Source organism: Xyrauchen texanus, chromosome 37, assembly GCF_025860055.1.
Source record: "Xyrauchen texanus isolate HMW12.3.18 chromosome 37, RBS_HiC_50CHRs, whole genome shotgun sequence".
NCBI lineage: Eukaryota > Metazoa > Chordata > Actinopteri > Cypriniformes > Catostomidae > Xyrauchen > Xyrauchen texanus.
The window spans coordinates 2,896,427-2,911,184 of NC_068312.1; the positions used below are offsets into that span (position 1 = coordinate 2,896,427).

A 14,758-nucleotide genomic window follows, 5' to 3' on the forward strand; every position below is an offset into this window, starting at 1 on the left:
TCCAAAACTCCGAGGTTCAATGGAATAGGCGGCAATAACGGAGCCTGTGCGACATGTCTCGGCAGTGCTCGTGCTACGGCTTCTTCTCCTTCCATGCCAGCTCTGTCAGTTTATCAGATCCAAATGTCGCTTCCAAAGACATTTGAGCGGTAATCCCAATCGTTTTATATATATACGTTTTATATATGTTCATCCTGGTCGCCATTTATGTTGTATTGTTCGTCTCAATAACCAGTCTTTATCAACTTTAGATTAACCACTATCTCAACTACATGATTGCTCTCCTCACTCTGGCGATCTCTCCCCCTACACACCGCCATTCTCGCGATATCACTACACTACATTTACCAAGGGTGCCAATATTTTTGGCCACAACTTTATATATATACACTCACCTAAAGGATTATTAGGAACACCTGTTAAATTTCTCATTAATGCAATTATCTAATCAACCAATCACATGGCAGTTGCTTCAATGCATTTAGGGGTGTGGTCCTGGTCAAGACAATCTCCTGAACTCCAAACTGAATGTCAGAATGGGAAAGAAAGGTGATTTAAGCAATTTTGAGCGTGGCATGGTTGTTGGTGCCAGACGGGCCGGTCTGAGTATTTCACAATCTGCTCAGTTACTGGGATTTTCACGCACAACCATTTCTAGGGTTTACAAAGAATGGTGTGAAAAGGGAAAAACATCCAGTATGCGGCAGTCCTGTGGGCGAAAATGCCTTGTTGATGCTAGACGTCAGAGGAGAATGGGCCGACTGATTCAAGCTGATAGAAGAGCAACTTTGCCTGAAATAACCACTCGTTACAACCGAGGTATGCAGCAAAGCATTTGTGAAGCCACAACACGCACAACCTTGAGGCGGATGGGCTACAACAGCAGAAGACCCCACCGGGTACCACTCATCTCCACTACAAATAGGAAAAAGAGGCTACAATTTGCAAGAGCTCACCAAAATTGGACAGTTAAAGATTGGAAAAATGTTGCCTGGTCTGATGAGTCTCGATTTCTGTTGAGACATTCAGATGGTAGAGTCAGAATTTGGCGTAAACAGAATGAGAACATGGATCCATCATGCCTTGTTACCACTGTGCAGGCTGGTGAGGTGGGGGATGTTTTCTTGGCACACTTTAGGCCCCTTAGTGCCAATTGGGCATCGTTTAAATGCCACGGCCTACCTGAGCATTGTTTCTGACCATGTCCATCCCTTTATGGCCACCATGTACTAGAGGTTGACCGATTAATTGGCCGATTTTTTGCATTTTTTACATAATCGGCATCGGCCAATACCCACGCATATCAAGCCGATTATTAGGCAGGCGCATCTGTGGGCAGCCTAGTGTTGTTGTGGAACACGTGTTTGACGCAGGCTGCCCCTAGAGTCATTTCCCTGCAGAGTGAGCAGACCTCATCCAGTGCCTATGGAAGGAGCTAAGTTCCTTGGAGAAAACAGTAAGGATTAAATTTGTATAACTTCTTTAGATTTAATTAAAAACTTTTTATATGTTACTGCCAACTTCAAGAAAAAACGTGACAAACGCAATAGTTGATATGACGTTCGGTTACTTTGGATATTGATAGCGTAGTTGAAGTTGCATTATCACAGCAGAAGGGTTGCTATCATGCCACAATAAGTAAGCAAGAATTTTGCAATTACAGATAGTGAATCTGAGACTTTTATTTGTTCTTAATATCTTATATGTCTTATATTTGAGAGGGTTGTCACTCAATGCAGAGAAATAAGTAATAAAAAAAAGATACCAACGCACTATAGGCTATTGAAGGACTGGCTTTGGTAAGCTCGGATGTTATCGGTTCTGCTGTCGGTACTGGAGAAATTAAGAAAATACATTTATTATTGCTATAAAGAGAAAGTTATTTTATCTCGCCAGCAATTTCTATGTATAATAATATGAAACCATTTGTCTGTGATGCAATTTAGCTATTCACAGTCAGAGAGAGAGAGAGAGAGAGAGAGAGCGAGAGATCTCGCTCACGCGGTGCCACAGCTAGCACAAAACGAGCCCTGCTTAATGAGTGACAGAACTAAACATTCAAACATAGCCTGGTTTAGATCTGTGATATTAGTCTGATTTTATTTTAGATTTCGCCTTCCAAAGATTATAAAAATAATATTTATACATAAGCCGCATTCTGTCTAGCACAACTTCCTTCCCTTCACAGCGGTGCACTGACATTTCTCCCTAAAACTCAAACTTAACGTCAGAATCAGCATGATCGGTGACTGTTGTAAAATGCTACTGTTGCTAAATTGCGGGACGCGTTTAATAATAAAAAGAGCGCAAGAGATACCGTTCCCAAGGCGGCGCGCGCTCCGAAACACACCGCAAAGAGACAAGCAAAGTATAGGCTACTTTGGGTTTCATGTGCGCGTCTAAACGATCAACTATACACAAAAATATGTCAAAACGACCGGCTTGGAGATTCACTTAAACACAGTTTATGTCTTAAATGGACGTAGTTATGGAAATAGTTGGGAGAAAATATGCTGCATCAGGAGCCTATTAGACTCGGTCTTAAAGGGGAAGCTCTCTATTAAACATGTGACGATTGAGCCATTACTGCGAATCAAACAACAAAAGGCAAAGAGAAAATCACTTACAGCTCTTGAATGAATAACTTCTGCATTAATAAGCATTAATCTATCTATGATAAACTATGCAGTGTTATTTTACAATTGATTTCTTTTTAGATCACACCTGAACAGTAATGTTAGTAGACCTTCCTGAAATTAAATCACTGTGCCTATATAACGTTTATATTTGTGTAATATATATATATATATATATATATAAACAAAAAGAACCGTTAAGAATACCGTTAAAGTACCGTACTGATAAGCAGTATCGGTAAGATAGTAATACCATTAAAACCTTAACGATACCATCCCTAGTTATGCCTGTGCTTCTCTTGGATGCTCTGAATATTGGATTACGTGTCTGGATTGCCCCTTAATTAAAGCTGCATTTGGATCTCAACCTTCGTGTCTCGGAGCAGTTCGTAACACCTGCTTTGTTTATTTAATATATTTGTTATACATTATTTATACAATATGTTTTTACATTATACATTTTTAATTTTAAGTGTACAAGTGCAGATTGGTCAAGTGTTCAATAAATGTATTTGTTGAGAAATTTAATCTTAAGTAATTATTTGTGTTACATTTTATCTTTCAAATAAAAGGTTCAAATAAGAGGTTAAAAACAAGCACATATCGGCCAAATTAAATCGGCAGCATTAATCGGCCATCGGCCGACCCGGATTTCAAAAGATCGGCATCGGCCTGAAAAAACCAATATCGGTCGACCTCTACCATGTACCCATCCTCTGATGGCTACTTCCAGCAGGATAATGCACCACGTCACAAAGCTCGAATCATTTCAAATTGGTTTCTTGAACATGACAATGAGTTCACTGTACTAAAATGGCCCCCACAGTCACCAGATCTCAACCCAATAGAGCATCTTTGGGATGTGGTGGAACGGGAGCTTCGTGCCCTGGATGTGCATCCCACAAATCTCCATTAACTGCAAGATGCTATCCTATCAATATGGGCCAACATTTCTTAAGAATGCTTTCAGCACCTTGTTGAATCAATGCCACGTAGAATTAAGGCAGTTCTGAAGGCGAAAGGGGGTCAAACACAGTATTAGTATGGTGTTCCTAATAATCCTTTAGGTGAGTGTATATACTCTCCTCTTGATGATTCAAATGAACATCATACACCTCAGAATGGTTTCAAACCAACACTTTTCCTTCCCACAGGCCAGTGTGCTATCAACTGCACTAAACTGCCACAAGATGAACAGTCTCAGAGAATAGGAACATACACAGAAAATAAATCATAGTTAGACACAAGTCACCATGATCAACTTTGTATTCATGTAACTTTTCAACAGAGATCAAGTTCAGCAACCATAACACAAAATAATCACCAAAACAACAGAACTTTACACAGCATGACTTGCAGAGCTAGGAATTTGATCGCTGGACCTTTTGAACTTTTAACACACTGAGCTCCCCATTGAGTGGCAAACAGACTTCCTGAGGTTAGTCAGCACACAAGTGTAGGTTATCTTTAGAACTATAGGTGGCACTGTCCAAATTGCCAAGTATCATCAGGACAGGATGTTGTCCTTAAATATATAATTTTTTTAAATAAATCTCAATGTTGCAGGGAAAATATGGCTGATATGAGTAAAAACTGTATCAAATCCATACACACAAACCTCATGATTTTTGGACATGCTGTTAAAAATGGGCAAAAATAACATAGGTGACCCATAGGTGGCCCTGTCTCCAAACTTTGCATGCATCCTCAGATCATTGTCCTGATGAAGCACAAAAAGTTTTGTTTCGATAGGAAACAGTCTTGCGGAGATGTAGCCTCACATCCCATTTCATGCCCACCTCGTTAATTATGTGTTTGCATAACTTTTCAACAAACGCGAAAATCAAAATTCTGTATTACTCAATCTGTGCGGCTCGGTCTGGAGATTATTTTGAGCCATTGTTTGGGCAAATCAAGAAACAGTGAAAAAATTACAAATGAAAATTTAAGATGGCGGCCACTGTAATGGGTAGAGTTAGGGGTCCATTTGAATCATCAGAAGGAGAATAATCAGACATGAAAATAATTTTGTTTCTAAGATATATGGTTCACAAGATACACACAAAAAGTACATTTTGACATGGTGGTGGTGCTATAGTTTGTCATATAGATACCACATTTTGTGTGGGTTCTACTAATGCCCACCTCTATCAGTGTGACAAATGTAATCATTTTCCTATGTACAGTTCTATGGGCTGCCATAGACCCCTATTGGGGAGGAACAATAATAATAATACTAAAGGATACAATAGGGGCTAAAGCACCTTCGGTGCCTGGCCAATAATAATAATAATAATAATACAGATAAACCTGTAAACCGTATAAGCAAAAACTATTTTGTAAAAAAAATAAAAATAAAAAAAAAATAAATAAAAAAAATAATTGGCAGTTTATTTTATTTTTTAAACAGACAGCTACTGTCTTCAGATGATTTCATAAACTAGCTAATACAACAACACACTAGTTTAGGGAACACAAAATTCAATGTTGATTTCACATTTCAAAAAAACATTTTCATTTGTTTGCCATTAAAAGAGAGGCAATAGATAAATGGACCGTTACTGGTGCACCTGTGCTTACAAACTGTACCTTTTAAAAATAAACGTGCTATCATTTATTTTTTCACTAATTTGTCTTTTATGCCAAAAATAATCAACCATGTTTGTAAGAAAAGAAATGCACATCATATTCTTTTTCCAACATCTAAAAATCAATGTTATTTACAAGTCTGTGAGAACCAGTAGAGACGTGTAAACTCTATTGCAATACCACAAAACCAAAAACACAGGGCTTATTAAACGTACTTATTTTCTCTTGTTCATTACCATACCATATGTCTAAAGCAGAGTCATAAACAAAAACAACAATTCTCCAAAGAGGCAATGCTTCATATTGCACAAGTCCAAGCGGGAATTCCGGAAAGCATTACAAATTAAGATCCCACTTTATTTTAGGTGTCTTACTATGTACTCAACTAAGAAACTAAAAACCTCTGATACAGTGGATTTATTGTGTCTATATGTGTTCTTCTGCAAAACTCTCATGACCATGTTGTATTAAATGCTTAATTTTTGTTTTAGTGTAACTATAGTTAAAGACACCTATTATGAAGTGGGTCCAACATTGTTTAAAAGACTGGCAAACAAAAGATTGGCACGAGCTCAAGAGATGGGCGGTGTTGAGAATACATAATGTTTCAAGTGGGAAATCTCAGTGGGACGGAATATTACAGCCAGTTGTGTGCAATAATCAGGTGTGGTTGGGGAAACTACTGTTCATAAGGGCCATCAGGGCATGAGAGTATACGAGGCGTCATTAACACATTATTAAGAGCCAACCAGTAGTATTGTAGCTTAAGAGGTTGACGCAGTAGCAGACATAGTCTCCAGCAGATTGGTGGGACGAGTGGTGTGTGGCTATAACTTGACATTGTTGAGGCCTTTAGTGAGGCTTTGTACATAAGCCTCATGAATTGAACGGAGGAAACTGGTGTCATTCTGAAAAGAAACAAGACAGATGGTAAGCCAATTAAAATTAGGTTGCATTAGCTCCAAATAAACAACATAATAAATGTACACAACCAGTAATACATTTGGAAACACGTACTCCTCTATTGTTGCTATTGTCAAGTCTAGAAGACTTGAAACACACTCCTTTAATGCATGTCATTAAGTCAAAAATACAATTAAAAATAAATCGCACTTTAAACACTATTATTTTGGGAAGAGTTTCGTAAAAAAATGCATAAGTACTATAGATACCATTCATATTTGTGCAATAGTGTTGGGTGAATGTATGTACCTTTATGAGATGTATGAGTGTATCTTGTAACTGAGCTCGACTGTACAGTACAGATGGCAGATCTGTGCTGGTGGGTGATGGAGGGGAGGTGGGGTTTTTGGGTGCATCTGTTGTCTTAGTGATAGAATGCTGAAAAACACTGGGAGACAGTAGCAGTGAAGACTCCTCCCCCTGGACAACTGGTCCTGCCTTTATAGACAGATTAAAATGATCATGAGATCGACAGATGATATAAACACAAGTCTAATAGTCCTGAGTCACTGAAAGTACATAAAGCTGGTTAGAACATAATACAAATCATATAGTTTAAAATACATTATGACTTCTTAAATGTAGCTTATAAACTGCATTAGCTTCCAGTTAATAGAAGAAAATGCATAAAACATCAGTTCTGAATGGTTTTGAACACAGCAATATAAAAATGCTTCTCTTATTAGTACAGTGGATATCAAGATTTATATTGATTAAGGGAGTTGCATTTTGTTACGTTTTTTATCGCTTCAGAATATGTGGATTAAACCACTGGAGTCGTATGGATTACTTTTATGCTGCCTTTATGCCCTCTTGGAGCTTGAAAGTTTTGTACCCCCATTGACTTGCATTGTTTGGATATATTCACATCATATCCATTAAAATACCTTAATTTGCGTTCCAAAAACAAAACAAAAAAGTTAAGCTGTTGTCATTATTTTATTGGTGGGACTACTTTTTTTTAGACAGATTATTTTTTTGGGTGGAATTTGCCCTCGATCAAGACACTAAACCTCAGGTCACTCCAGGGGGACTGAACATATAAAAGTTTACTAGAAGTCACTTTGGATAAAAGCGTTTGCTAAAAATTACAATTAACTTGCTACTTAACACCTATAATATATTGTGGCTATACTTTCCAAACAGTGTGTATTTTGAGGATTATTCCAGTGCCGTGTCTAGACCCACAGAATTCCACTGTTTAACAAATCCTATAAATGTGATTCTTGATACTTTTTTCAAACTGTGGGACAAATCAAATGAACATTTTTGTTTCTTTGGTAGCTCACAGGGGCTGCACATAGACCTTAAACTGTTTAACCCAGAACATTCCTTTTACATAAAACAACTTAGCCAAGCTGGTCATGTCAAGAATGGTGTCAAGTTAAATACAAATACATAGTGTAAAAAATAAGGGTCAATATTGCAAAATGTATCAAAGGTTTACACAATAACCAACAGATAAAAGGGTGTACTTACTGAAATGGGTTTGACCAGAGCCTGAGGCTGTGTAAAAGCATTTACATCTTTACTCTGAGTCACAAAGAGAGAGAGAGAGAGATGACAAATAGGGGGGGATATTCAATATTCAGTAAACTTATAAAGTAAAATAACTACATTTGCTATGCTAATATTTTTAAATGACATTGGATAATGTCGTAGGTTAGGTCTACAACCGGTATCACAAGTGGCCACATATCGTTGTTGACATCTTCCATTAACATGCGTCTCCTGTCACCACTTGTGTTCAGATTTCAAAAGCAAGTAAGATGTTCCACAAGTTGAAGTCAGACATTTACATACACTTAGGTTGAAGTCATTAAAACAATTTTTTTAACCACTCCACATGTTTAATATTAGCAAACTATAGTTTTGGCAAGTCGTTTAGGACATCTACTTTGTGCATGACACGAATCATTTTACAACAATTGTTTACAGACAGATTGTTTCACTTTTAATTGACTAGATCACAATTCCAGTGAGTCAGAAGTTTACATACACTAAATAAACTGTGCCTTTAAGCAGCTTTGAAAATTCCAGAAAATTATGTCAAGCCTTTAGACAATTAGCTTCTGATAGGTGATGTACTGAATTGGAGTTGTTTCTGTGGATGTATTTTAAGGCCTACCTTCAAACTCAGTACCTCTTTACTTGACATCATGGGAAAATCAAAACAAATCAATCAAGACCTCAAAAAACAAATTGTGGAACTTCACAAGTCCGGTTAATCCTTGGGAGCAATTTCCAAATGCCTGAAGGTACCACTTTCATCTGTACAAACAATAGTACGCAAGTATAAACACCATGAGACCACACAGCCATCGTACCGCATAGGAAGGAGACGCATTCTGTCTCGTAGTTTGGAGCGAAAAGTGCAAATCGATCCCAGAACAACAGCAAAGGACCTTGTGTAGATGCAGGAGGAAACAGGTAGACAAGTATCTATATCCACAGTAAAACAAGTCCTATATTGGCATAACCTGAAAGGCTGCTCAGTAAGGAAGAAGCCACTGCTCCAAAACCACCATAAAAAAAAGCCAGACTACAGTTAGCAAGTGCACATGTTCACCAGACCAGAAATGTCCTCTGCTGTGATTAAATAAAAACTGAACTTTTAGGCTATAATGACCATTGTTATGTTTGGAGGAAAAAGGGTAAGGCTTGCAAGCCGAAGAATGTCATCCCAACCATGAAGCATGGGGGTGCTTTACTGCAGGAGGGACTCGTGTGCTTCACAAAATACATGACATCATGAGGAAGGAAAATGATGTGGATACATTGAAGCAAAATCAAGACCAATCATCCAGGAAGTTAAAGCTCGATCACAAATGGGTCTTCCAAATGGACAATGACCCCAAGCATACCTCCAAAGTTGTGGCAAAATGGCTGAAGGACAACATAGTTATTGGAGTGGCCATCACAAAGTCCTGACCTCAATCAATTTGTGGGCAGAACTGAAAAAGTGTGTGCGAACAAGGAGGCCTACAAACCTAACTCTATTACACCAGTTCTGTCTGGAGGAATGGGCCAAAATTCCAGCAACTTATTGTGAGAAGCTTGTGGAAGGATACCCAAAACTTTTGACCCAAGTTAAACAATTTAAAGGCAATGCTACCAAATACTAACAAAGTGTATGTAAACATCTGACCCACTGGGAATGTGATGAAAGAAATAAAAGCTGAAATAAATCATTCTCTACTATTATTCTGACATTTCACATTCTTAAAATAAAGTAGTGATCCTAACTGACCTAAGACAGGGAATGATTTCTACAATTAAATGTCAGGAATTGTGAGTTTAAATGTATTTGGCTAAGTTGTATTTAAACATCTGACTTCAACTGTGTATGTGTGTACGTACGTACGTACGTACCTACCTACCTACCTACATACCTACCTACATACATACATACATACACACACACAAATAAATATGTATGCGTGTGTGTATTTACTTATTTTATTTATTGGACAGTTGTTGTATTTAGAATCTGCACAAGTTTGTGCAACTGGCAAGTTTAAGTGCAATTGATGATTGACAGGCGAGCATACGGTGCTCGGTAATTCCAAAGAAATGTCAACCAAATTATAGAAAATAATGTTTTAAGCAAATGAACAAAACCCCTTTTAAATGGTTCATTTAGGTCAAAAATGTTACTGAATTATAAAGCTAAAATGTTTTTATTCTTCAGGAAACCGCATGAGATGTGCATCATTTCTAAAACAACATTCTCAGCCAGCCATACAGGATTTAATGGCCGCAAAAGAGGGAAAAAATGACTCTTTATTTCCCCTGTATGTGAAGACTTTTACTTTTACTTTTCAGAAAGACAAGGAAATGCTTAAGAAATATATACACTGTCAGTGCTTCTTTTTTAAATGAACCCTTTACTCATACCTCGGGTCTTTAGTGATACGGGACCTCATTTCACCCCCTGTACCTCATACATTTATTGGAGTTGTCCTGACACCTCTTTAGTATTCCTCAATCTTTCTCTTATTAATAATGTAACAAACACCAAAAATGCCAAAATTACAAAAATAATTATGTTAATGGCTGAAGTATCAAAAGTGTTTAGGGTCATTAGAGACCTACATGTATGTATTTTTATTTATGTACGCTTCCATCAAATTTTTTTTATGATTACTTCATATTTACTGTATATAAGTTAACTATCACATGATATATATTTATTTGTTTATTAAAAGACAAGTACTATATTCCTACAGATGACTACTATATCACATTGTTTTTTTTGTGACAATAGTGAATTATCAGTATTCCGTATCCGTGTACACATACATCCTATACATGCTATTTGTAACTTAAGGTGGCGCTGATGTTACAGTGATTGATTTGATTTACATTAGATTTTGCTATTTGATGAAGCAATGGTAAACTATAGCAAGTACAACACATGAACTTTGTCATTTGACTATTGTCATTTGGGTGTATAACTGAAATGGTGTAAGTTGTGCGTTTATTTAGACTCAATTAGTGCCTGAGAAAATACATTTGTGTAGCTACAGTATGTGTATCAGTTGCAACTCATGAAATTTCATTTTGAAGGTATTAAATCCTGTTCTACATTAAAATATGAAAAGGAAAAAAAACATCAGAATATATTTTATTGTATAATTGTCTTGATTGAATATCTGGACATTTTGTGGATCTATTTGTTATTTGTATTAGATATACGAGCCGGGTCTCTACAGAAATGTAATGGGGTTTGGTAAAATACTCCTGCATTTAAGGGTTAAAAGTGACACATTTATGAGGTCACTGCATTACAGAGCTGTTACATCTGTAATGCTTTAGATGTTAAGGATATATCTCAAACTATATTCATACAAAAGTTAAATCTTTCTGTACAAAGTTATCTTATGTTGATGTTAAGTATGATGAACAAACTTTAACTACCCATACTAATGCTTTATGAAAGTTATAGTTACTGACGTGACGGTTATGGATGCTGCATATCAAATCATATGGTTATCAATGAGATAATCACACATTTACCATGCTTGTTCCATGATTATTCTTCATAGATCAGTGACTATTGATTTGATCTGTGACGTGTTACAGTCTTATTGCATTTAAAGCCAACGTTTGGGAAAAGATGTATTTTCCCCCCAAACTTTGTGTTTGTGATTTGAATTGTAATATAAAACAAACATTTATCATGTAACATTGCTGCAGCTAATGCATATTCACATAGATATTCACGTTTTCACCACAAGGTCACGTTCATAATGCTGGAACTGCTATGCTTTGTTGTTGTCGTCCGGGACTACAAATGGAATTTCACACTTGAGGTAGTTTTTTTAATGACAAAAATTGTCGTCCTTTACTCACCCTAATGCCATCTCAAATTGGTATTACTTTCTTCCTCGGAACACAAATTAAGATATTTTGATGTATGATGCGTTTTTCAAGCTCCTAAAAGGACAGAAAGGCATCAGAAAAGTAATACATAATTATATACAAAGTAATAAAATCCATACAACTCGAATGGTTTAATCCATGACTTCTCAAGAAATACGATCGCTTTGGGAGGGAAACACAAGCTGCAAGGGAGCTTCTCTCATAACAGTGCATAAGAGAGTTGGGTGGAAGTGAACAAGGACTACAGTGCATCTGGAAAGTATTCACAGCGCTTCACTTTTTCCACATTTTGTTGTTACAGCCTTATTCCACAATGGATTAAATAAATTTTTTTCCAAACAACACCCCATAATGACTCAAGTTTTTTTGTGTATGATGCTTCAAGCTTGGCACTCCTATTTTTGGGCAGTTTCTCACATTCTTCTTTGCAGGACATCTTAAGCTCCATCAGGTTGGATGGGGAGCATCGGTGTACAGCTATTTTTAGATCTCTCCAGAGATGTTCAATCGCGTTCAAGTCTGGACTCTGGCTGGGCCACTCAAGGACATTCACAGAGTTGTCCCGTAGCCACTCCTTTGTTATCTTGGCTGTGTGCTTTGGGTCGTTGTCCTGTTGGAAGATGAACATTCGCTCCAGTCTGAGGTCCAGAGCGCTCTGGAGCAGGTTTTCATCAAGGATGTCTCTGTACATTTGTAGCATTCATCTTTCCCTCGATCCTGACTAGTCTCCCAGTTCCTGCCGCTGAAAAACATCCCCACAGCATGATGCTGCCACCACCATGCTTCACTGTAGGGATGGTATTGGCCAGGTGATGAGCGGTGCCTGGTTTGCTCCACACATGACGCTTGCCATTCAGGCCAAAGAGTTCAATGTTTGTTTCATCAGACCAGAGAATTTTGTTTCTCATGGTCTGAGAGTCCTTCAGGTGCTTTTTGGCAAACTCCAGGCGGGCTGTCATGTGCCTTTTACTGAGGGGCGGCTTCTGTCTGGCCACTCTACCATACAGGTCTGACTGGTGGAGTGCTGCAGAGATGGTTGTTCTTCTGGAAGGTTCTCCTCTCTCCACAGAGAAACACTGGCGCTCTGTCAGAGTGACCATCGGGTTCTTGGTCACCTCCCCTTCATGGTTTGTGCTCTGACATTCACTGTTAACTGTGGGACCTTATATGGACAGGTGTGTGCCTTTCCAAATCATGTCCAATCAACTGAATTACCACAGGTGGACTCCAATCAAGTTGTAGAAACATCTCAAGGATGATCAGTGGAAACAAGATGCACCTGAGCTCAATTGTGAGTGTCATGGCAAAGGCTGTGAATACTTATGTACATGTGATGTTTTTTGTTTTTATTTTTAATACATTTGCAAAGATTTCAAACAATCTTCTTTCACGTTGTCATTATGGGGTATTGTTTGTAGAATTTTGAGGATAATAATGAAATTAATACATTTTGGAATAAGGCTGTAACATAACAAAAAGTTTGTTAGTTTGTTTCTCCCCAAAATTGATGGTATCACTTTAGAAGACATGGATTAAACCATGCAAGTTGTATTTTGTACTTTTATGCTGCCTTTATGTCCTTTTTGGAGCTTGAAATTATTGTAACCCATTGACTTACATTGTATGGCATCCTTCAAGATATCCCGTTTAATGTTCCCCAGAAGTCAGTCATCCAAGTTTGGGACGGCATAAGGGAGAGTATATAATGACAGTTTTTTCATTTTTGGGGGAACTGTTAACTTAACCCAGAGGTACAAGTGGCATAAACCCATCGTGCAAAAGTGCCATTAACCCTGGGTTAAAAATGACATTAACCCAGGGTTTAGCATGGTGTAATAAGTCCTAAAGCATTTTGGATTCAGGTGTAAGTGGTCCGGGCATGGTTACTCATTCCTGCTCCTTCAGAGCAACATTCTAGTAGAGTTTAGTTCCAACTATAATCACACCCGAAAATACTAATCAATGTCTTTGGGTTTAAAATTAATGGCAGGTGCATTGGAAAAGGTTTGGATCTAATCTTTACAGGAAGGTCGCTCTTCAAGTATGAGTAACTCTGGTTTAGGGTAACAAGTTCTGTGGCACAGAGGGTGCCATGTTCACCTGTGCTGATGTTGTGCTCTTTCCTGTGAAGGACGCTGAAACTTTGCAGGCAGACTCTCTGAAGCTCTGTGGAGTGACTAAAGCGCTAGGTAGGAACTTGGGCAGCCCATCTGTGAGTGGAGTCATATATGCAGGAGGAAGTGAACCACTGGACCCCCCCACATTCTCCTCTACTGCTCTGGGGGTGATGGGGTGCTGTGGGTGTCTAGAGCCGACGCCCTGGATCAGAGAGACTGGTGCTGGGCTTCCCGGGTCAGCAGAGAAGCATGGGGTCAAGAGAGGTTCCACAGAGTGAGGTGAAGGGGCAAAGGTCAGTCCACGCATGCTGTCTGCTGGGGTGAGATTTGATGATGGGGGCATTTCTTTGGGTAAAGAGCTGCCGAACAGCTCCTCCACAGTTATCTGCTTCACTACTGAGTGACCTGACTGAGGAGAATAGAAAATACTTAGTCATGACTAAGTCAACTGGTCCCCTTTGTTACTATGTTCTCATTGGCCAATTGATATTTTTTTTAAATAATTTTTAATTACATGACATGCTAATTATTTAATCGTGGCAAATTGCACATCAATATTGAATTCAGATTACATCTAAATTCAAATAATACAGAAATAAATTATAAATATCCATAATAAAATAATTCAGATTGAAACATATTGCATTAATGGGGCAGACCAGTACAGATTAGATAATACAAAAAGTGGCATTAAAGTCATATAATTTTTTATTCAAACATCATATCAGATGTCAAGAACACGTCCTATGTGAGCGGCTCTCATTCTGTGGCTGAGCTGCTTGTGAGGTATGATGAAGCGCACTGACTGCCCCCTGCTGACATGCTTAGTAAAAACACAAAGTTACATGTACTTCAACTTGAATAGGAATTTGCATACGTGCCAGGAGGTATGATTGTGTTAATTGCATTATTTTTTTTATATCATTATATCACACAAAATAAATGCATTAAATTAACAGCCATAGTACAACGCGTCGTTTAATTGTACTTGAATTTAAAAAACCTGCATCTAATAACCTCTGGAATTACCAGCCTGATCTACATTCTATTGCATTCTAATTCAAGCCG

General features: G+C 38.0%; 1 protein-coding gene across 1 annotated transcript in view; it reads right to left on the reverse strand.

Annotated features, from left to right (window-relative positions):
• Positions 1-3,767: 3,767 nt before the first annotated feature.
• The window catches only part of dcp1a (decapping mRNA 1A), a 29,178-nt gene continuing 18,187 nt past the window's right edge, over positions 3,768-14,758 (reverse strand). The window contains exons 7-10 of the mRNA XM_052108321.1: positions 13,674-14,099; positions 7,668-7,721; positions 6,438-6,626; positions 3,768-6,133 (exon numbers count right to left, since the gene is read on the reverse strand). Coding sequence (XP_051964281.1) covers positions 6,053-6,133; positions 6,438-6,626; positions 7,668-7,721; positions 13,674-14,099 — 750 coding nt within the window. The 3' untranslated portion in view covers positions 3,768-6,052. The remainder of the gene's footprint in view (positions 6,134-6,437; positions 6,627-7,667; positions 7,722-13,673; positions 14,100-14,758) is intronic.